The 24,325-nt window shown below is 35.8% G+C and overlaps 2 protein-coding genes and 1 non-coding gene across 3 annotated transcripts; 1 reads left to right on the plus strand and 2 right to left on the minus strand.

Annotated features, from left to right (window-relative positions):
• Positions 1-476: 476 nt before the first annotated feature.
• Positions 477-2,955, minus strand: LOC122293681 (protein FAR-RED IMPAIRED RESPONSE 1-like). Its single transcript, XM_043102193.1, has 5 exons — positions 2,230-2,955; positions 1,559-1,633; positions 1,349-1,409; positions 1,128-1,243; positions 477-590 (listed from the first exon to the last, which is right to left on the minus strand). The coding sequence occupies exons 1-5, from the start codon at positions 2,953-2,955 to the stop codon at positions 477-479; spliced, it is 1,092 nt and encodes a 363-aa protein (XP_042958127.1).
• Positions 2,956-2,991: 36 nt separating this feature from the next.
• LOC122293682 (protein FAR1-RELATED SEQUENCE 5-like) lies at positions 2,992-14,150 on the minus strand. Its single transcript, XM_043102194.1, has 3 exons — positions 14,082-14,150; positions 13,265-14,010; positions 2,992-3,271 (listed from the first exon to the last, which is right to left on the minus strand). Exons 1-3 carry the CDS (start codon positions 14,148-14,150, stop codon positions 2,992-2,994), a joined length of 1,095 nt encoding a protein of 364 aa, XP_042958128.1.
• Positions 11,121-11,228, plus strand: LOC122295314. The gene has a single exon (XR_006237969.1). It is a non-coding gene; the product is annotated as a small nucleolar RNA R71 (small nucleolar RNA).
• Positions 14,151-24,325: the final 10,175 nt, after the last annotated feature.

The following is a 24,325-nucleotide window of genomic DNA, read 5'->3' on the forward strand; positions in this document are numbered from 1 at the left end:
TATCTTTGAGCTTAATGATTTGCAGGTTGCATCACTACCTACACCATCTTGGGACTGTGATGAGGTCACTCGGCCAAAACCCAACTGAAGCATATCAAAAGGACATGATCAATGAGGTTGATGCCGATGGCAATGGGACCATTGACTTCCCTGAGTTACAGATATCTGTTTGTAGTTTAAAGCATCTGCTTGTAAATTAAAGCATAGTTTTGATGGCATGATTAAGAAGACAATAAGCATCCAAGCAGTGCTACAAGCTTCAGTAGGATCCCATCATTTTTGTATCAAACTTCATATATTCATAAGACAAAAAATTGAAGTACCCGTATGTATCAACCATTATATATTCATAAATATAATGTTATACTCATGGCAGTCTCCAAACCTAACATCCAAACCTAGAAACCTTTAATACATACATCCATCCATGACCAAAAACTATATATATTGATATGTACGTATATACACAAAAACATCTATTCAAGGCCCGATTCATCTTCATCAACTGGAACCTCTACATCAATATCCTTGGTTGACCAAATAAAGATGGGGAAGTTGATAAATTCAGAAGGAAAATTCTTCACCAACTCCTGCAAAAAAAAGAACAACCGTGCATTATCCCTTGCAAAATTACACTAAACCGTGAATTTATGTCAAATAATATCTGAAACTAGGTATTGACAGAAACATTAACATATCCCTTGCAAAATAATCTAACAAGAAAAGAATCCATCATGTGACATAAATTCAAGAAAATAAATATCCAACCTTTAGTAAGCAAGCAAAGCATAAAACACCATGGTGAAAATGCTATTCAAAAACCAATTCCTGCAAAAACCAAACAACCGTTCATACTTATCTAACTTAACTTAACTTCAGTCAAATAATAAACCAAAACTGGATTCCATCTAGAAGATTAATATATCCCTTGTAAAGTAATCTAACAAGAAATCAAGGTATTATCCATAAATTCAAGAAAATAAATATCCCACCTTTAGTAAGCAACCAAAGCATAAAACTGCATTGTTTAAATGCAACAAAATGCATGGTGAAAATGCCACACAAAAAAGGCCAACCCACCCCATCAACGCCATAGCCAAGTCTGAAACAGACCCCAAAAAAAAAACCAACACTACAACAAAATATTCGGCAACCCACTTTTCACCAACTATAGCAGCCCTTATAACCATAGCTGTGTCCCAGACAACAGTTCCAGCTGGATTCCATCTACCCCAATATATACCTGTGAACCATTAAATCATGGTTAAAAAAATATCCACATGTAACTATATAATTCACTTTAAAGAGAGTGACCAAGTTAAAAAAATTACACTTTCTTGAGTCTCACTCATTGCAAAACCAAACTGGGTTCCACCATATTCCAACACCTCTGTAGTATTTTGTGATTGCTAATAATAGATACAAACAAGTAGATTAATTTAAAGAAAGACGTCAATAAATCAATGGCTGCTAACAATAGAAAAGGAAAAAAAACTAGATTACTTTAAAGCATATCAAACACTCTAACTCGCTATAAATCCTTAAAAATGTATGATACCTGAATGTGAACACTCTCTTCAGTCCCAATATCTACATGTCCAAATAAATTTCTGCATGTTTCTCCTCCATGCGGCTATAAATCATTAAAAATAAGTTAAGTCTAATAAACAATTACACAAGATAGATAAAACTGAAATTATCATAATGGAGTATTGAGTCGACCTGTTTACGTTTTCTCTGTTGAGTAGCCTTCTTCGTTGTCGGTCTGACCCGCTCAATCATTGATTTCTTCCTGAGAAATGGTGGTCTGCCTTTCCCTCTCACTGGAAGGGGACTCAGTACTTTTTTTTAACTCCCCTCTATAGTGGTATTGACAGTTGTAACTGCAACGTTGGAACAAGTTTGAAGGGGCAACTTGTTGGTGAGGTAGCCAAGGTTCATTTCATGTAACTTATGTATCATATCCTCGGCATTCTTATCAGATGACGCTACATTTGTGGCAACCTCGTAGCATACCTTCATGATACATGAATATCTACTCACTTCTGGCCTCGCATCAACTGAGTCATAAGAACTTCAAATAAGAGTGTATGTTCTTTTAATGTCCTTTCTCCATCGATCTAATATGTATTTTTCTGGCACTTTTTTCACTTTGTTAACTCTCATAATAGCCAATACATGTCTACATAATATCCCTCTCATTTCGAACAGTGTGCATGAACACTTCACATCACATTCAGCCTCATTGAAGTACACCATTTGGGTCACCTCTTTGATGAAATTATCAACAACAACTTCATCTTCTACATGGTATGTTGCGACTACACCATCTTTTCGATGTAGAGTTGGAAGAACACCAAGCATCTCGATTATCTCTTTTTGAACTTCTCTAAATTTAGCATTAGTGTATATGTTCTGAAATATCTTTTCAAGTGGAGAGATCGAGACGACGGGAATTATGACGTTGAATGAATGGAAGTCCACCCCATTTTCATTTTCAATCTTCTTTCGCAATGCATTATTAAATTGATCGACAAACTCTTTTAAGTATGTCCTTGAATGTATGTAGCCATCGAATAAAGCATTCATGCTCTCGTTTCGTTGGGTTGTACTCATCCCAGCCCAGAAGATTTCTTTCAAGAATACTGGTACCCAAAACGAACGCTCATCATATAAACTATGCAACCAAGCATTTTCTTGCAAATTGTACGTGGTAATTAACACATCCCAACTATTTTCAAACTCGCCTATGGTTTGAGAGTCATACACACACTTCAGCAAACTAGTTTTCAACCCAGTTTTGTATGCATGATGTGAACCAAGTTTCTCAGGTACTTTTTTTAGAATATGCCACAAACAATATCTATGTCGTGTATTGGGAAAGACGAGAGCAATTGCATTCTTCATAGCTCTATCTTGATCTGTGATAATGGCCTTTGGAGCTTCCCCATCCATACAGTTTAGCCAAGTTTGAAACAACCATGCAAATGTTTATGTATCCTCGTTAAAAATCAATCCTGCCCCCAGAAGGATTGACCGACCATGGTGGTTTACACCAACAAACGGTGCAAACGGCATTCCATACCTATTTTTCAGGTATGCGGTGTCGAATGTCACAACGTCACCAAAATATTTGTAGGCTGCCCTGCTCCGTTCATCTGCCCAGAAGACATTCTTCAACCTTCCATCATCATCGTGGTCAATGTCTGAAAAGAATCCGTCATTTTTGTATTGCATCCTAGCAAAATACTGATGAAGAGCTTCAGCGCCACTGATTACGCCCAAAGAATAACGCGGTAGTTGTAGCACAGCTTTGGGGTGTCGATTCCACAGGGAGACAAATTAAAAGAATAGCAAGAGGAACAAAGAAACTAAAGAAAAATATTAAATAAGTAATAGAGAATAAAGATTAATTTTAAATGTAAATTAAAGTGAAGCAAAGTGATTAACAGAAAAAGTACTCAAATTTGACAAACAGTAGAGCGTCGGGAATCCCTTGCACAAATCTGGTATTTTAATTATTCTTAATTCATTGGATAACTCAATTAGGAACTCAATTCCCGCAATTCCCAATCGGAATGTATAGATTTATAAACCAGACTTAAATGTAACCCTTTGAAAAAACATTCACCACTTTTAAAAAACGTGAATTACTACCCCTATTGATAAAATCCAATGACGACAATATACTCAGGAAGCGATATTGCAGCAAAAAACTAAATCAATATAGATAAATAATTGATCCAAACATAATCAAAGAACTAATCCATTCAATAGAAAAAGCATGACTGAATCCATAAACAGAATAAATTCTATGATTATTCGGAGAAGAAAACATCAACGATGAATTGAGAATGATAAAACAAAAGAGTTTTAGAAATTAAAAATCAAATACATGAATTAAGAATAAATTAGAAATACCATCTAATGTGCAAGTTCATCCCTAACCCTACTTGAGAATTTAGTTACCCATAAATATACTGGACAACAAAAATCTCCAGAGAAAACTAAAGCGAACGGTGGCCATGGAAGTGATTTTCTCCTCTCTTCAGATCTGCCTCTTGTGCCTCTTCCTCCCCCTCTATTTCGTGCTAATGATATGCTTATATAGGGTAGGAAATAAACCCTAATGTCCTCTTAATTTCCGCATAAAAAAATCGCCTAAATTTTAGGACTTATCTTGGCAGCCACATACGCCCCTCAAGAGTTCGAATTTGGAAATGCGTATTAGAGACAAAGTTATAGCCCTTTAAGATAGATTTCTAATGCATCCAGAATTGAATCAATCCAATATGTGAGTAAAAAGATACAGTCAAAAAACTAAAATATGTCCAGACTGTCTCCTAGCGAATTTCGGACTTGGACTTCTTGTGGTTTCATTTTGTGATTTTTTTTTTCTTTTCCTTTTCTTCAAAATTGCTCTGAAACCCCATGAATGTCCTCCTTTGAATTTGACTGGGCTTGACTTGCTCTTTTATAAACTCTGAAATTAAACATAAAAAAACTACTTAGGAGTATCCCAACGTAAATAGAAATTCAATTTAAGAATACACATTAATTCCTTCACATTTTAGCATTTTAGTCCAATAATAGGGTATTTTGAGTGCACTTTCGCACACTCATCACACCCCCCAACTTACTCATTGCTAGTCCCTAGCAATTTTCATGTCAAAACAATGAAAAAGACCAAAGAAAATCACACATAAAGGCCATCAAGTTACACTTTCCAGATTCACATATCAAAACAATCTAAGGAATCCAATAACCCATCAAGATCAATCCACTTATAGCAATCCACAGAGTGTGTGTGTTTTCTCCAAGCCATAATCATCTTACTACTAACCTTGACACATGAAACATCAAGAACATCTCAAGCAAAAGGTTCAACTCCATAACTCACGGGTATAATAGTGTTTCGTGTAAGGGCTCTCCCTATGGAGTTGACAATGGGTGTGTACACACTCTTATGGAAAATTAGGCAATTATGTACAAGCAACAAGCAAACATTGATCTTATGATAGGAACACTGACAAATGAGACTTCCATCAATATTTCCAACAGCTTACTTAGGATCAGAATGGTCAACACAAAAGGTTGTAATGTGGCTTGGTTTTGGGGTTATATGAAAAAAAGGATGAAAGGGATTCAAAAACTTCCAAGTACATACAAAGGGAATTTTATTAAATATCTCAATAGACCACACTTCTCACTTGATATACTCTCCAACTTTTCAGATCATCAAATAATAATGCTTTTCCTTCTTCTTCCTCTTTTTTTTTTCAACAATTTGATGGACAAACACATGCCACTTTTGTATTCTTTCCATCTCTACCAACTTCTTTTTTTTTTTTTGGAGGAGCTCACTCAATTGAACACTTTGCAACTTATACTCTTCTCTTTTTTATGTCGTCTTCTTCTTCTTCTTCTTCTTTTTAATTGAAAATGATAAAATTAAAGAAAGAAAATACAAATTCCACACCTAGTATACACTTGGAAGTAAAAAGGGTAGGAAAATCTGTGTATAGGTTATACTCCAATGTGGAGAGGCATGGATGATATGGGCATATGAAAAGAAAAAGCTACAAGTGTTTATTGGCTCAAAGTTGGCTACTAGGGGTCTATGATGGAAATGATAGCTTGAAAGGCTCAAACGTTAATCCTAAGTTGACCTTCGTCATATCCCAAGTATATCTACAATTGTACCGCAAACCATGTAATGATATTCTCAAAAGAAGTGCCCAATTCAACAGATCAATGAACGCTTATCACAATTTACTGCATTTGTATGCTCTCAATCCTCTCCAAATTCACATGAATACTTAAGCAAAAGAGTTCTCTAGCTACATGTGTCAAACCACCATCTTACCACAAAACTTGGATAAGTGCATTAAGGGTTCTGTGAATGCTTCAGCAAAAATGATTATGGTGGGTTTGGTGAATTCACGAAGATGGGTATGAATGAGAATGAGTACACATGTGAAAATGATGCACGTGTGATGCAAATTAAAAAAAAATTGACACATGAAAATATGCCACAGAGTTCCAACAAGCATTTTTAATATTGAATTTGCACCACCACCCCCCAACTTAAATAAAACATTGTCTTCAATGTTTAAGAATCAAAATTGAATGGGGAGTAACTGAAAATGGTAGAATACACCTGATGAGTGACGTGGGTAGCTCACTAAACACCAAAGATGGTAATCTGAAATGACGAAATGAAACTATCCTGCAATCAAAAACAAAGAAAACAACAGCAAAAAAAAAGGAAAAGAAAGAAAATAAGAAAAAACAAAAGCAAAACAAAATAAATAAAGAAACACATACCTTGGTGGTGTAGTCAAGGTTGATAGACTGGATCCACAAGTGGAATGTCTTCCACTTCTGGAACTTGCCTATCAATTAATATTTTAAGGCGTTGACCATTTACTTTAAAGATCCGACCATCCTTAGGATCTTCTATTTCTACCGCCCCATTTACAAAAACATTCTTTACTACAAAAGGGGCCAGTCCACTTAGACCGAATTTTTCCTGGGTGCTTATGGAGTCTAGAATCATATAAAAACACTCGATCATTAAGCTTAAACGTTTTTCTCAAAATATTTTTATCATGAAACGCTTTCATTTTAACCTTATAGATTCTAGAGCTCTCATAAGCATCATTTCTCAATTCCTCTAACTCGATCAACTGAAATTTTCTAAGCTTACCTGCTTCTCCCATATCAAAATTGAAATGCTTGATGGCCTAATAAGCTCGATGCTCGAGCTCCACAGGTAAGTGGCAAGGCTTCCCAAAAACAAGCCTATAAGGTGACATACCTAAGGGAGTTTTGAAAGCTGTACAATAGGCCCAAAGCGCATCAACTAGTCTTAAAGACCAATCTTTGCGATCTGGATTGACCGTTTTTTCTAAAATTTGCTTAATTTCCCTGTTTGCAAGTTCTACCTGTCCACTTGTCTGGGGGTGGTAGGCAGTAGAGATCTTATGTACCACCCCATATTTTTTCATCAAAGCCTCAAAAGAACGGTTGCAAAAATGTGTACCCCGATCACTAATGATAGCACGTGGTGTACCAAATCGAGATAACACATTCTCTTTGAGAAATTTGATTACCGTCCTATTATCATTGCTCCTGCAAGCTGCTGCCTCTACCCATTTTGACACATAATCTACTGCCACAATAATATATTGATATCCAAAAGAATGAGGAAATGGTCCCATAAAATCAATGCCCCAACAATCAAAAATTTCAATCACTAAAATTGGGTTTAAGGGCATCATATTACGACGGGATATAACTCCTAACTTTTGACACTTTTCACATGAGCGACAATAGATGTTTGCATCCTTAAATATGGTGGGCCAATAAAATCCACACTGCAGAATTTTTGCAGCGGTATTCTTCATTGAAAAGTGGCCCCCACAAGCTTGAGAGTGACAAAATTCCAAAACGCTAGCAATCTCTTCATCAGGGATGCAATGCCTTAAAATTTGGTTAGGGCAGTATTTGAAAAGAAAAGGATCATCCCAATAGAAATTACGTACCTCAGTTATGAACTTCCTCTTGTCCTGAGCGCTCCAATCCACCGGTATCTCACCTGCATCCAAATAATTCACAATACGAGCAAACCATGGTAGAGAAGTAATAGATAGTAAATGCTCATCGGGAAAATTATCCCTAATTGGCAGGTGGTCAGAGGTGTCCTCAAATGTGAGCCTCGAGAGATGGTCAGCCACTACGTTCTCCACTCCTTTCTTGTCTCTGATGGTGATGTCAAATTCCTGCAAAAGTAAAATCCATCGTATTAATCGTGCCTTAGCATCCTTCTTTGTAAGAAGGTACTTAAGGGCTGCATGATCTGTAAAAATAATAATAGGAAAACCAATCACGTAAGCACGAAACTTATCCAAAGCAAACACTACAGCTAGCAACTCTTTTTCAGTGGTAGAGTAATTCATCTGAGCACTATTTAGAGTTCTACTAGCATAGTAAATGACAAAAGGTTTTCCCTCCCTTCGCTGTCCAAGTACAGCACCTACAGCAAAATCACTTGCATCACACATAATCTCAAAAGGTAAAGTCCAATCAGGTGGCTGCATTATGGGTGCTGAGGTAAGCTTACCAATTAGCGTTTTAAAGGCCTCTTGACAATCTTGTGTCCACTCAAATGGGGCATCTTTAGCTAGGAGGTCACATAGTGGTCTAGATATGGTGGAAAAATTCTGTATGAACCTCCTATAAAAACCCGCATGACCAAGAAAGGATCTCACGTCCTTTACTGTCCTAGGTGTAGGCAACTTAGAGATTAATTCAATCTTAGATTGATCTACCTCTATCCCCCTAGAAGAAATAATATGCCCTAACACAATACCTGAAGGTACCATAAAGTGGCATTTTTCCCAATTCAAACCCAATTCCTTCTCCTCACAGCGAGTCAACACCCTCTTTAAATTCAATAAGCATGCATCAAAAGTAGATCCAAAAACAGTCAAGTCATCCATAAAAACTTCCATGCAATTTTCAACCATGTCACTAAAAATGCTCATCATGCAACGTTGAAAAGTAGCAGGTGCATTACACAATCCAAATGGCATTCTACGAAAAGCATAAGTACCGAAAGGACAAGTGAAAGTGGTTTTATCCTGGTCTTCTAATGCAATTTCAATTTGATAATAACCAGAATAACCATCCAAGAAACAATAGAAAGGATGACCAGCCACACGCTCAAGAATTTGATCAATAAAAGGGAGAGGAAAATGGTCTTTCCGGGTGGCAGCATTCAATTTTCTATAATCAATGCACATCTGCCACCCAGTCACAAGTTTTGTAGGGACTAGCTCTCCCAGGTCATTCTTCACCACAGTAACACCTGACTTCTTAGGAACAACCTGTGTAGGACTTACCCATTTACTATCAGCAATAGGATATATGATTCCTGCATCTAATAGTTTCAACACTTCATTTTTCACCACTTCTTTCATAGTAGGATTAAGCCTACGCTGGGGGTCTCTACGAGGGCTAGCTCCTTCCTCCAAATTAATTTTATGAGAACAGACCAGGGGACTAACACCTTTTATATCAGCAATGCTCCAACCTAAGGCTGACTTATGCTCACTTAGGATCCGAATTAATTTCTCACCTTGAGACTCAGACAATTCAGATGAGATAATAACAGGAAAAGTATCACCTGGACCAAGGAAAACATGCTTTAAACCCTTAGGCAGAGGTTTCAGTTCAACTTTGGGTGCTTCCACACTTGAAGGAATTTGCTTTTCCTCTCTCTCAGGCAACTCCTCAAACTTCGGTTGTCAAGCCCGAGTGCCATAATCCTGAGTTCTATCAAAGATAGCACAAATATCAACTACATCAGATGGATTACTGATAGAATCAAACTCAGAATTAACAAGAAAATACTCAAGGGGGTCAAAATCATGAACTATAGAAACTCCCTTTTCTATGAGTGAGTCAATCATGTATGTCTGGTGGCTCTCGTCATCATCTTCTGGCTGTCTTGCAATATGGAAGATATTCACCTCGAGAGTCATGTTTCCAAAAGAAAGCTTCATGAGCCCATTCCTGCAATTAATAAGAGTATTAGCAGTGGCAAGGAAAGGCCTACCTAAAATCACAGGAATTTTAGAAGTAGTATCAACAACAGAGCTAGTGTCAAGGATTAGGAAATCAACAGGATAATAAAATTTATCAATTTGAATTAGAACATCCTCTACCACACCCCGGGGTACTTTGACTGAACGGTCAGCCAATTGTAATACCACAGTGGTTGGTTTGATTTCTCCCAACCCCAACTGCAAATAAATAGAATATGGCATTAAATTCACGCTAGCTCCTAAATCTAGCAAAGCTTGCCCAAACTCATGATTTCCAATGCTGCATGCAATGGTTGGGTAACCAGGATCCTTGTACTTGGGAGGAATCCGCTACTCAATTAGAGCACTAACTTGTTCTGTCAGAAATGTTGTCTTCTTAACATGGTGCTTCCTCTTGACTGTACACAAATCTTTAAGAACTTTTGCGTAAGTAGGAACTTGTTTAATAACATGCAAAAGAGGGAGGTTAATTTTTACCTGCTTGAGATTCTCCAAGATTTCATTGTTAGGATCCAAAGTTCGCTTATTCAGTTTTAAAGCTTGAGGAAATGGTACCTTAACTGGGCTCTTTATTACCTCGGCTTCTTTGGGTAGCTCGGCACCACTATTGCTTTGATCCTCTTCCACATCCTCTGATTTGTTCGTGTTGGGATGTGTAATGACTTACCACTTCGTGTCACAATGGCATTCGCATCCTTCAAATTCTCTTGTGCCATGTGTTGACCATGGGGTACGAATTGAGCTTGAGAAGGAAACTTACCTCGCTCATTCATACTCAAGGAGCTCATCAATTTGGACACTTGGCTTTTTATCTCCTTATTTTCTTCAACAACCTGCGTAATCAAAAATTCAAACTTTTGGTTAGTCTTACCTTGTGCCTCAATAAAAGCATGTAAAGTATCTTCTAAGGGGCTCCTAGAAGATGAAGGTGCATGATATGGTGTAGGATATGATCTAGGGGGTTGTGCAGGCGGCTGGTTTTCAGACTTCCAGCTAAAATTGGGGTGATTACGCCACCCCGGATTATAGGTGTCAGAGAAATGTGTAAAAGGCTTCTTGTACATACCTAAGGCATTACATTGTTCCTCATACATTCCTCTCATCTCAGCCAATGTGGGACACTCTTGGGCAAGGTGATCTACCCCACCACACACAAAACATGGTCCAAAAGACTCTACATGATTAGCCACGTGTGTTGGCTTTAAGTCCTTAGTCTTCAACGCCTCTAGCTCTCTAGTGAGCATCTCAACCTTAGCTTTTAGGTTATCTTCTTCCCTGAGATGGTAAATTCCACCACCATTTAGATTTCCTGCAGGTCGTGACCTATTTGTGCTCTCAGTAGCACTAGGTCCAATCCAAGTGTGAGCTTTTTCAGCAAGCTCATTGAGGTATTCTATGGCCTCATCAGGATCTTTCTGTAAGAACTCACCATTACACATCATCTCTACAAATTGACACTCTCTAGGTGTAAGTCCCTCATAAAAATAGCTCACTAAGCGCCAATTCTCATATCCATGGTGAGGACACATACTCAATAGCTCCTTAAATCTCTCCCAAGACTGATACAAAGTCTCACTATCCTTTTGTACAAAGATGGAGATTTGCCTTTTTAAAGCATTGGTCTTATGTTGGGGAAAGTATTTATTAAAGAATACCTGAGTCATCTCATTCCATGACCCAATAGATCGTGGTCTCAATGAGTATAGCCAACTCTTAGCTCTATCTTTCAAAGAGAAAGGAAAGAACTTAAGTCTCACAATGTCATCAGTTGCATTTTGACTATGAAAAGTCACAACTACTTCCTCAAACTCCCTAATGTGCACATATGGATTTTCATTTTCCAAGCCATGAAAAGTAGGGAGTAACTGTATCATCCATGTTTTAAAATCCAATTGGCGAATATTAGCTGGAAACATGATGCATGATAGTGTGGCTGTGCGTGTAGGGTGGAGGTAATCCTGAAGGGTCCTAGTGGGATGATCTTCGTGTTCACTCATTTTCTCATAATTAGAAGAATTATCAAACAAATGATCAGAAAAATTAAACTCTGACTCTAACACAGGTCTACAAGCAAACCGACCAAAGGCGTCTCTATACCTGTGCATGCAAGGTAGAGAAAAACGCAACACTAAATAAAAAGCTACAAAAATAAAAAGAAAATAATAAAAAAAAATGCAGCAAGCTAAAATAGGGAACGAAGTTACCGCCTTTACAAACTGTTGAAAAGAAAAACTATCTCACAATTCTTCTACCGTCTCCCCGGCAACGGCGCCAAAATTTGATTACGCCCAAAGAATAACACGGTAGTTGTAGCACAGCTTTGGGGTGTCGATTCCACAGGGAGACAAATTAAAAGAATAGCAAGAGGAACAAAGAAACTAAAGAAAAATATTAAATAAGTAATAGAGAACAAAGATTAATTTTAAATGTAAATTAAAGTGAAGCAAAGTGATTAACAGAAAAAGTACTCAAATTTGACAAACAGTAGAGCGTCGGGAATCCCTTGCACAAATCTGGTATTTTAATTATTCTTAATTCATTGGATAACTCAATTAGGAACTCAATTCCCGCAATTCCCAATCGGAAGGTATAGATTTATAAACCAGACTTAAATCAAATGTAACCCTTTGAAAAAACATTCACCACTTTTAAAAAACGTGAATTACTACACCTATTGATAAAATCCAATGACGACAATATACTCAGGAAGCGATATTGCAGCAAAAAATTAAATCAATATAGATAAATAATTGATCCAAACATAATCAAAGAACTAATCCATTCAATAGAAAAAGCATGACTGAATCCATAAACAGAATAAATTCTATGATTATTCGGAGAAGAAAACATCAACGATGAATTGAGAATGATAAAACAAAAGAGTTTTAGAAATTAAAAATCAAATACATGAATTAAGAATAAATTAGAAATACCATCTAATGTGCAAGTTCATCCCTAACCCTACTTGAGAATTTAGTTACCTATAAATATACTGGACAACAAAAATCTCCAGAGAAAACTGAAGCGAACGGTGGCCATGGAAGTGATTTTCTCCTCTCTTCAGATCTGCCTCTTGTGCCTCTTCCTCCCCCTCTATTTCGTGCTAATGATATACTTATATAGGGTAGGAAATAAACCCTAATGTCCTCTTAATTTCCGCATAAAAAAATCGCCTAAATTTTAGGACTTATCTTGGGAGCCACATACGCCCCTCAGGAGTTCGAATTTGGAAATGCCTATTAGAGACAAAGTTATATCCCTTTAAGATAGCTTTCTAATGAATCCAGAATTGAATCAATCCAATATGTGAGTAAAAAGATACAGTCAAAAAACTAAAGTATGTCCAGACTGTCTCCTAGCGAATTTCGGACTTGGACTTCTTGTGGTTTCATTTTGTGATTTTTTTTTTCTTTTCCTTTTCTTCAAAATTGCTCTAAAACCCCATGAATTTCCTCCTTTGAATTTGACTGGGCTTGACTTGCTCTTTTATAAACTCTGAAATTAAACATAAAAAAACTGCTTAGGAGTATCCCAACGTAAATAGAAATTCAATTTAAGAATACACATTAATTCCTATGATTTCTATTCACATTTTAGCATTTTAGTCCAATAATAGGGTATTTTGAGTGCACTTTCGCACACTCATCAGCCACCTAAAGACATTCTTCAGCCTTCCATCATCATCGTGGTCGATGTCTGAAGGGCGTGCCTTATCAATATAATTTCTGCAATCTTTCTCACTGAAAGGCAAGTTCTCAAACCCACCCACTTCTTGCACAAGTGCTGCAAAACTCTTGTTTAGTCTAATGCCAGCTTGATCATTTGTATATAATACTCTCTTAACAGACTCGCTCACTTCTTTATTACAGCGAAAGAATCTCGACTTCTGTGGACTTAGGCCGTGATTGTGGGAATTGTGAACACTCAACAACTTGAATACTCCATCCATGAACGTAGCATTTATCTTTGCCTTACAGTCAGTCTTTGACGTCGGACGTGGTCTCGCAACATTTTTCGTCCGGTTCCGTGCCTTCCCACCACGAGAACAACAAAGCGTGATATATCTGAGGCTCCCATCCTCAAACCTATGACTCCTTTGAGTCATTATCCCAAAACCGCATTGTTTCCCATAGCCTTTATAATAAGAAACTAACTCGTCTTCAGATTTGAAGACCATCCCCACCTTCGGCTCCTCAATGATATCGGCCCCCTTATTATGCACTGTATTTTCTATCTCGGCCTCATTGTTATCTTCAGATTCAGAGGATGTAGAGAAGATTTGAACCTCCCTCAAGTCAAGTGTGGGCTCTTGAATTTCTTCAACATGGCTGGAACTTGCAGATAGAATACCAATTAAAGAGGGGGGAGCTGATGACTGAAATTCTGGCATAAGATTTTCCTACAGTTTACAACAATAAAAACCAATATTTAAATTGATATAAACATTTTTATAAATAATTAATTCATCACCTGACAAGTCCATGAAGATGGGTTGGCATTAGGACAAGGTAAGAAAGGTGGTAACAAAGCATGTGGCATTGGTGCATGGCCCCCATGCATATAACTTGAGAAATCTGGATAAAATGATATTGGTATCACCTAACATATAGATCAATAATGAAAATTAACTAAAGATGTAGTAATAAATATAGACATTAATAAAACTATGGTGTCAAATTAATATTTAAAGTACCTGGGTTGTTGGATTGATAGATGCATTTGTGCTAGGAGGTGTTGACAAATATGTATAAAATGGTCTTGGTATCACCTAAGATGTCAACAACCGTGTCTTGATAATGAGCAAAAAAACTAAAAGAGGTGAGAAACTCCACATACCTGAGTTGATGGATTATGTTGCCCAGATGACTAACACAAGAGGGGTGGTGAATTGAGTTGTATTAAAAAAAAAATTATAAATCAAATATATAATATAAAATATAAACAAAATATGAAATAACAATAAATATAAAGAGTAAAGGTAAGAGATAAGCAAACTCATTATGTTAACGAGGTTCGGCCCTACTGCCTACGTCCTCGCCTCAAGCTACCCCTTGAGGATCCCAAATTCACTATTCAACCTCCTTCAGGTGGAGATAAAAACCTATTACACCTTTGAACAACACCGCTACAAAGGATCCGTGTAGAACACCCTCTACACTTGCAATCACCATACACGTGGTGATTCAACTATTCCCCGTGTAGAACACTTTCTACACGCACAAGGGTTATACAAACCCTTTTTCTGATACAAGAGCTGATAGTGGGTAGGTTATCAGAAAACACTCCTCAATGAGTGAAATAAGAACAATACAGCACAAACTATATCTCTCAAAATGGACAAGAATTAAGGCTCAATGCTTAGAGAAGAGAGAATGAAAGCTTTGAATGAATGTTGTATGCTCTGGATGTTGTAAATGTGAAGCTCTCAAATGATCTATTTATAGGCATATGAGACTTCATATTCAAATTTAAAAAGATTCACTTGTCAAAGACAACATCATTCACTTCTCCAAAAAATTCAAATAAAAGGTTCTTCTTTTTCAATTGTCAAAAACAACATCATTCATTTTTCAAAAACTTCAAACCTAATATTTTACTTTTGGCATATGACAAAAGGAGCACACTTTACTTTTCAAAAGATTCAAACCTAATCTTTTACTTTTTGCATATGACAAAAGGAGCACACTTTACTTTTCAAATTTTTCAAACAAAAACATCTACCTTTTGCATAAGTCAAAAAAAGCATCAATCACTTTTAAAAATATTCAAATAAAACATGCACATGTGAAAGATGATAATCAATCATCTTTAATATTTTCAAAGTTCAACCCTTTAATCAAGGTATGCACATGTGAAAGATGACAATCAATCATCTTTCAAAATTTTCAACTTTAATTTTCAAAATATTCATGCACATGTAGAAAATGTATTTTAATGCTTTATGATAAAATATTAATTTTGAGCCTTAATCCTAATTTCGAATTTTTAAGAGATTTACAACATTACTCTATAATTTTAATGTGAACTTGTTCCCTTCTTGCTTATGCTTGTTTCCTTGATGTGCTTGACTTCATTGTGTAGACAACTTGAGCTTGAGACTCCTTTATTCTTTGAATTCATTTGTTATCATCAAAATCCATGTGTAGATATATAATTACACAAACCTTGAAACCTTGGGTTCAACAATCTCCCCCTTTTTGATGATGACAAATACTTGATAGAACCTGAAACCTGTATTAATACTTAAGCTCCCCCTGAGAATGTGCGTTAGTTTTTCAAGCAAAAGTATGAATATAATTCCAAGCATATATAACAAGTTTAGCAATTCAAACAATGTTAATGTTCTAATCTAACACTTCTCCCCCTTTTGACATCATTAAAAAGGATCCGCAACAAGTAAATCGACTGAAGAAAACGGTGCGTTAGTAGACACTGTAGATAGTTGAAAAAAAAAAATTAGATCCGTCCGTGACCCGACAAGTGTGGCTGGAGATTTGAAAAAAATCGCCTGATGTTGTTGACAAACGAGATTGAAGGCTCCGAGTTTCTAAAAAATGTCATTTTCACCGATCGGGAAAAAAAATCACATTGCTCTTTGACTTGGATGATAGCTCGTCTGGTTCTTTATGCTATCTCTATAAAATCAGTCCTAAAGTTCATCCAATCCGCATCAAGTTTTCTTCTCATCTCTATAACTCATCTGCATTCCTTCAACATTCTCGTTTTAAGCCTTCTATTCATTTCTCAATGGCTCATTCTTCTAACATTTCTCTAGATCCATCCATGAGGCATTCTGCGCCTCAACCTCCTGTCCTTTCTGCAGCTGTCATTGGTGCCATGTTGCAGCAAGAAAATAGTAATTTGGCTAATAAGTCAGATTCTGATGCTATCTATGACTTGGTGAGTCTTGGGACTCGCTATTCTTCCTCTATTGTTGCTTTTTCCCAGCAGCTACAAGCCAGAAATCATGAAGTTGAAAAGCTCAAAGAACAAATTGTTGTACTTCAACAAATTGTTCAAGAGTCTCACACAAGGGAAGGAATCATTCAGAAGAAGAATAAACAATTGAAATCTTTATTAGATTCTTCATTCCGCTTGCCGGTTCCCATGAATAAGAATGACATGATATTGTATGAAGAGAATGAGCGTCTCAAACATGAGGCTAAGAATCTCAAATTTATGTAAAAGTATTTAAAAAATCTATCTCTATTTTTATTGACTCTGGTCTATCTTTTAAGAGATTTTCATAGCATGCATCATACCTATTTCTCTTCTGATCATACATAATCTATCTTCTGGTAAAGGTTTTGTGAAAATATCTGCTAACTGATCGTGTGTGTTTGTGAACTCTAGTACTATATCGCCTTTCTGCACATGATCTCGAAGAAAATGATATCTTATTTCAATATGCTTAGTTCTAGAATGTTGTATTGGGTTCTTTGAAAGATTTATAGCACTTGTATTATCACATTTGATTGGAATGTGATTATACATGAGTTTAAAATCTTCAAGTTGTTGCTTCATGTAGAGAACTTGAGCACAACAACTATCCGCAGCAACATATTCTGCCTCAGCAGTAGATAGTGCAACAGAATTTTATTTTTTACTAAACCAGGAAACTAGTGCATGACCTAAGAAATGGCATGCTCCACTAGTGCTTTTTCGATCTATTTTACAACCAGCATAATCGGCATCTGTGTAGCTGATTAGATCGAAAGATGTGTGCTTAGGGTATCATAACCCTAGGTTAATTGTACCACTAAGATATCTAAGAATGCGCTTAACTGCAATTAAATGTGATTCTTTTGGAGATGATTGAAAGCGTGCACACAAGCACACACTAAACATAATATCTGGTCTACTGGCTGTCAAATATAATAAGCTACCAATCATACCTCGATATACTTTCGAGTCAACTGGCTTACCGGTTTCATCTTTATCAAGTTTAGTTGATGGGCTCATTGGTGTTCCAACTTCCTTAGCACCCTCCATCCCAAACTTCTTCAGTAATTCCTTAATATATTTTGATTGATTGATGAATGTCCCACTTTTTGCTTGCTTAATTTGCAATCCGAGAAAAAATGTAAGTTCTCCCATCATGCTCATCTCAAATTCTTCCTGCATAGTCTTAACAAAAACTTGACACACATTTTCATTAGTAGCACCGAATATTATATCATCAACATAAATCTGAATTAAAAGAATATCATCATTTTCATATTTAATGAAAAGAGTTGTGTCGATTTTTCCTCTTAAAAAACTTTTTTCAATCAAGAAACCACTGAGTCTCTCGTACCAAGCTCTAGGAGCTTGTTTAAGTCTATATAGAGCTTTTATGAGTTTGAAAACATGATTTGGGGAAATATGATTTTCAAAACCTGGAGGTTGCTCAACATATACTTCTTCATTTATAAAACCATTTAAGAAAGCACTTTTAACATCTATTTGAAAAAGCTTGAAATCTTTATAACAAGCATATGCAAGTAGCATTCGAATAGCTTCTAATCTTGTGACTGGTGCATATATCTCATCATAATCGATTCATTCTTCTTGATTAAAACCTTGGGCTACAAGTCGAGCCTTATTTCTAGTAATGACTCCGGACTCATCTTTCTTATTTCTAAAAACCCATTTTGTTCCAATAATAGTATGCTTTTTGGGTCTAGGAACAAGTATCCAAACATCATTTCTTTCAAATTGATTCAACTCTTCTTGCATAGCTAGAATCCAAGATTCATCAAGAAGTGCGTCATCAATATTATTGGGTTCAATCTGAGATAGAAAAGCAGTATGATTGCAAATATTTCTAAGAGATGATCGAGTACTTACACCTTGTGAAGGTTCTCCCAAAATTTGTTCCACTGGATGATCTTTCACAAATTTCCACTGTTTGGTTGCATCTTGTATTAAATTTTGATGATCTTTTCTGATGGTTCCATGTTGAACTTCTTCTATTGTGTTCTCTTTGTTGAGATTGAGACTTTCCGTGTTATTTATACCTCCTGTTTCTTCATCAATAGATTTCTTGGAGAGTGGAGAATTAGATTCATCAAATACTACATGCATAGATTCTTGTACAGTTGAAGTCTTTTTATTGAATACTCTATAAGCTTTACTATTAGTAGAATACCCGAGAAAAATACCTTCATCAGATTTTGCATCAAACTTGCCTAAATTATCCCTGTCATTCAAAATAAAACATTTGCATCCAAATGCATGAAAGTAACTAATGTTGGGCTTTTTCTCATTCCAAAGCTCATGGGGGGTTTTATCTAATTTAGATCTTAGCATAACTCTATTTATAACATAACATGCAGTACTTACCGCTTCGGCCCAAAAATAACTAGGCAAGTTATTCTCATTGAGCATTGTTCTTGCCATCTCTTGAAGAGATCTATTTTTCCTCTCTACTACCCCATTTTGTTGAGGAGTTCAAGGAGCAGAAAAATTATACACAAAACCATTTTCATCACAAAATGTTTCAATATTTTTATTAACAAACTCTTTTCCCCTATCACTTCGGATACTTGAAATAGTATAGCCCTTTTCATTTTGAATTCTCTTGCATAACTTGGTAAAGGCATTATGTGCCTCATCTTTATGAGCAAGAAAGATGACCCAAGTATATCTAGAGAAATCATCAACAATAACAAATGCATAATATTTTCCTCCTAGAATTGCAACTCTATTTGGTCCAAAAAGATCCATGTGTATCAGTTGCAATGGTCTAGTAGTGGAAATATGTTTCTTGGTTTTAAAAGAAGTTTTTGTTTGTTTACCAAATTGGCATGCATTACAAATTTTGTCTTTAAGAAAAAATGTTTTTGGTAAACCTCTCACAAGATCATTTTTTGAAAGTTTGGAAATAAGTTCCATGTTGGCATGACCTAATCTTCTATGTCATAGCCAACTAGTTTCATTTTGAGCTGAAAAGCAAATAGTATCTTGTGAGGTAATTTCTTCAAAATCGATTGTATAAACATTGTTGCTTCTAAAAGCAATAAAACAAATATTACAATCACGATCATTCAAAATAATGCACTTATCCATTTTGAAAGTAACTGTAAATCCTTTATCACATAATTGACTTATGCTCAAAAGATTATGTTTTAGACATTCAACAAATAGAACATCTTCAATTATGAGAGAAAATTCATTACTAATTTTACATATTCCCACGATCTTCCCTTTCGAGTTGTCTCCAAATGTCACGTGTCCTTCTTCTTTATATCTAAGATCAAAGAACTTAGTCTTGTCTCCCGTCATGTGTCTTGAACATCCACTATCTAAAAACAATTTGTTTTTGCTTGTGGATGACTTCATGCATACCTATAAAAACAATTAAAATGATTTTTCTTGGTACCCAAGTTCTTTGGGTCCTTTATTTATTAGTATTAGAAGAAACAAGATTTTTAGGTACCCATATGGCCCTAATAGTCATTGTATGATTTCTTCTAATAGGACAAGCATGATAATTATGACCATTTCTATTACAGAAATTGCAAACAGCATGTGACATATATGAAAAACTTGAATGATTATAATAATATCTTTTTTTGACAAAATTATTTTTATGAAAAGAATTTTGAATATTGGTCTTTGATGTAGAAGGATAATCAAAGAAATTTTTATAAGGTTTATATTTTTGTTTTGGCATATATCCTAAGCCTGCCTTATCAAAAACACATCTTTGACTACCAAGAAGTTTTTCAAAATTTCGTTTTCCATTCGTAAAGTTTTCAACAATATTTTCTAAATCGGTTTTCTTCTTATTCAACTCAAGATTTTCATCTTTCAAAATGATATTTTCTTTTCTTAAAATATCAATTTCGTTTGTTAAAGAAGAATTTTTCTTTTTCAAAGCAGTATATTTGATACCCAATTTTTCAAATTCCTCATATACCTCTTCTAAAACATTTTGCAATTTTTCATATGAATGATCTTCAATATTATCAAGATTTGTTACCTCAATGTCATCTTTAGCCATAAGACAAAGATTTGCTGATTCTCTATTGCTTGCTTCACTATCTGAGCTACTTGAATCATCATCCCATGTAGCGTTCATTGCTTTCTTGCCCTTGTTTCGATCTTTCTTTAGCATAGGACAATCTGGCTTGATATGACCAGGTTTATTGCATTTATAACAAATTAAAATGTCATTTTTACCTGAATCTTTCTTAGAAAACTTTTTGAAGGATTTCCTCAGAGGAGTTTTATTTTTCTTTAAGAACCTCTGAATTCTTCTTGTTATAATCGCAACTTCTTCATCTTTGTCTTCATTTTCCTCATCTTCATCACTTTCACTTTCATGAGGAACAGCTTTAAGTGCCAAGCTCTTCTTTGACTTTCCTTCTTCTTCTCCTCTTTTCAATGTGTACTCATGGGTGATAAGTGACCCTATGAGTTCATTCACTTCGAGCTTCTTGAGGTCTCTAGCTTCAAGAATCGCTGTCACTTTTGATTTCCAGCGTTTTGGTAGAGAGTTGAGAATTTTTCTTACTATCTCCACCTTGGAATAAACTTTGCCAAGAGCTGTCAAGCTGTTTATGATGTTAGTAAAACGAGTATGCATACTAGAAATAGATTCATCATCATTCATCTTAAACATTTCATATTCATGAGTAAGAATATAAATTTTTTGTTCCTTGACTTGCGAAGTTCCTTCATAAGTAACTTCCAAGTTATCCCAAATTTCTTTTGCCGTAGCACAAGTCATTATTCTATTAAACTCATTTCCATTGAGAGCATTAAATAATAAATTCATAGCAGTTAAATTCAAAGTATAAAGTCTATCATCTTCACGATCAAACTCTTCTTCTTCCTTTTTGACTTTTACTCCATCAACCACTTTTGTTGGAATATAAGGTCCATTTACAATGCATTTCCAGATTTCTCGACCTTGAGCTTGAAGGAATATTGACCGGTGCAAAACTGCAAGTGCACAGTATCGTAGTTTTATAGTAAAGTAATAAGAAGAGTATCGTCCTCAGGGATTAGTACCTTACGTTTGCCAAATACCAAAATTATACTAAACTTGATTTTATCTAAAGGAATCACTAAGATTTTTGTAGTTGCAATTTAAACTAGATCAACTCAAGAAAAATATGCAAAGGAAATAACACTGACGTTCGAAGATCAAATTAATGGGAAGAAAACTTCTAGGAAATCGATTTCACCTACTTCTTCACTATGCTTTTCTCATCCAGCTAATTTAATTTAAATCTCTTTTGTCTATTAGCAAATCTCTAATTCATCCAAAAGCCTCTTTCGATAGTCAATTGGAATTGACTCTTGGTTATCAATTCACACAAGAATATGCAAATTCAATAATCAAGAACACAATAAGACCAATGATTTAATTACTACATAGGTTCATACAAGTCTTTCGATCTCTATACTTACCTATGCTGAAATATCCAAGATCTACCCTATGATTCCCTCTTTCGATAGCAAATCACAAGATTACTTATCATCTAATCAATGGCCAGTTAATTAGAAGCAATAAATTCAGAATAAATCAGATAAACAAAGAGAGAATTGCATTAAATTAGCATAGACAATCAAGCATAGTTCAGAAATAGGTTACATCGTTTTCCTAGAATGAAGAAAATTTAGCTCATGCTAGAAATGGAATTCAACATAAACGAATTCACCATAATTGTTCTGAGAAGATGGGAAGAAAATTAAACACTGAAAAATCCTCCTTGCAGCCGCAACTCGTCGTCAAAAGCTCAAGGGAACGATTCAACGCTTTTCTCCCGTCCGTGCTCGTGTATGATTCCAACGTACGTGCAATAATTGGAATTCCCTCTCCAAAACAGATGATTTGAATCCCTCTAGCTATGTTTTTCTCTCTCAAAAAGTGTTCTCCAGTCAAAACTCGCGGCCATAGAGTGAAAAATCTCTTTTATATGGTCTGACGGCGGAAGACCCTAATTCTGTCAAAATACGATGTTCGCTCGAGCGGGGTGTCGAGCGAACATCGAGCGTTCGACTCTGCCTGATTTCGCTCGAGCGTCCTATTAAGCGCACGTCGAGCATTCGACTTTGCTTGATTTCGCTCGAGCGGCCAATGTCTCCGCTCGAGCGAACCTTGTTTTCCAGCAACCCGCTCGAGCTCCCTGTCGAGCGGTAGTCGAGCGTTTGAATCTGCCTGAATTCGCTCGAGCGGCCAAAAGCCTCCGCTCGAGCGAACTTGTAAAATCTGCAATATGAAATTTTGCAAGTCATCAAATACCCCCAAACTTACAACTTTGTTTGTCCTCAAACAAAAAGAAAAGCAAATGAATGTTTAGGCAATATCGACTCGACCCGAAAGAGAAGTATCATCACTCACCAAGCTTTTATGAATTTAGAATTCATCTCTAGTATCTTACTCTTTTAACATCAAAGATAGCAAGAAAATCAATCAAAAATTTTGCAATTTGTCAAGCAAGAGTTAGGCGTTTACTTCAACCTAAATCTAAGACCTTGAGTGTGTGTGTGATATAGTCAATTTAACCTCAAACCACCTGCAAACTCAGATAAAAGTAGAACAACCAAAATCAGAAGAATTCTCTTAAAACTTAACCCCATAAGTCCAACTTTCAGAAATCCTCTCCACTAATGTAGTCAACACCAAAATCAGAGATCAAAAGGTCTTTAATAAGGTTGTAATGATAGGCCACAGGGTGAGGGTTAAGAAAGAACTGGATATGGAAAATCAAAGCAAACTGGGAAAATACTTAGTGAAAAGAACACTAAAAGAGATACCCATATGATTCAAATCATAGCTCTTTCTTGGCAATATGCTCATACTTGTGGCATTATTATTGCTGTAATCACTGATGTAATACCAACAATTCCCTTAATCAAAATCTGAGGTAATTCACACTCCGCTTAGCGACTTCTTTTTCTTTTGTTTGTTTGTTTGTTTTTTTTTTTCAGTCACTTCCTTTCTTCTTCTTCTTCTTCTTTGATCAAACAGAGCAAACATAATACGGTTCATCATGGAACAAATTTTCTCTTTTAAATGTAACTCTCCACCAAAGTATTTTCTCAAATGATCAAAGGTAGATTCATTGTTTTTCAGGCTTAGAGCGGGCATGGTTTATGTAGTTCAAAGAATAAATAAAAGCTTATAAAGGCTCAAGGGGGTTGACTATGGAAACACATCATGTAATGATGGCGTGACATTTAGGACGGCTGGGAAAGCTTTTTGGTTATGCCAAAGAAATGCCTAGATCATTTCTCTAATATTTGGTCTCAACTAGGATTTCGCCTCAAGGACCCATCAACGGATTCTAGAGCAAAGTAAAATCGAACCTCCCTCTTTCAATTAATTCAACTTCTTCTCTTCATAAGCAAAATGGAATAAGACAAAAAAGGACTATGTGCTCAATCGTGTTCAAGGTCAAAGATTTAAACCAAAGTACCCACAAAACTTCACTTGACATAAAAGAAATTTTTGAAAATTTTTCTCAAAACCATCTTCAATCACAAATTTCAGAGTCATAGAGAATTCAATCTTACTCCAATGCATGCTTGGTAAGAGAATCAAACAACCCATGACTTAGAAAACAAGAGGATCAAATGATTATAGGAGTTTACACCCCCAAACTTAAACTAAACAATGTCCTCATTGTAATGCAAAAGTAAAAAGGATTGAAGAAATAAAAGAACTTCCCTGGTTTCATGGTGAATCTTCCGTAGATTAGAATTTTTCAGCTCTTTAT

Source organism: Carya illinoinensis, chromosome 14, assembly GCF_018687715.1.
Source record: "Carya illinoinensis cultivar Pawnee chromosome 14, C.illinoinensisPawnee_v1, whole genome shotgun sequence".
In the NCBI taxonomy this organism is placed as follows: domain Eukaryota; kingdom Viridiplantae; phylum Streptophyta; class Magnoliopsida; order Fagales; family Juglandaceae; genus Carya; species Carya illinoinensis.

Coding starts and splice junctions, on each gene's coding strand:
- LOC122293681 (XM_043102193.1), bottom strand. CDS start 2,955: ATGGATGGGGAAGCTCCAAAGGCCATTATCACAGATCAAGATAGAGCT. Junction 1,410..1,558: donor AAGAGAGTGTTCACATTCAG/GTATCATACATT, acceptor ATCTATTATTAG/CAATCACAAAATACTACAGA. Junction 1,244..1,348: donor CCAGTTTGGTTTTGCAATGA/GTGAGACTCAAG, acceptor AATGGTTCACAG/GTATATATTGGGGTAGATGG.
- LOC122293682 (XM_043102194.1), bottom strand. CDS start 14,150: ATGCCACATGCTTTGTTACCACCTTTCTTACCTTGTCCTAATGCCAAC. Junction 14,011..14,081: donor CATCTTCATGGACTTGTCAG/GTGATGAATTAA, acceptor TGTAAACTGTAG/GAAAATCTTATGCCAGAATT. Junction 3,272..13,264: donor AGGCTGAAGAATGTCTTTAG/GTGGCTGATGAG, acceptor GGGCGTAATCAG/TGGCGCTGAAGCTCTTCATC.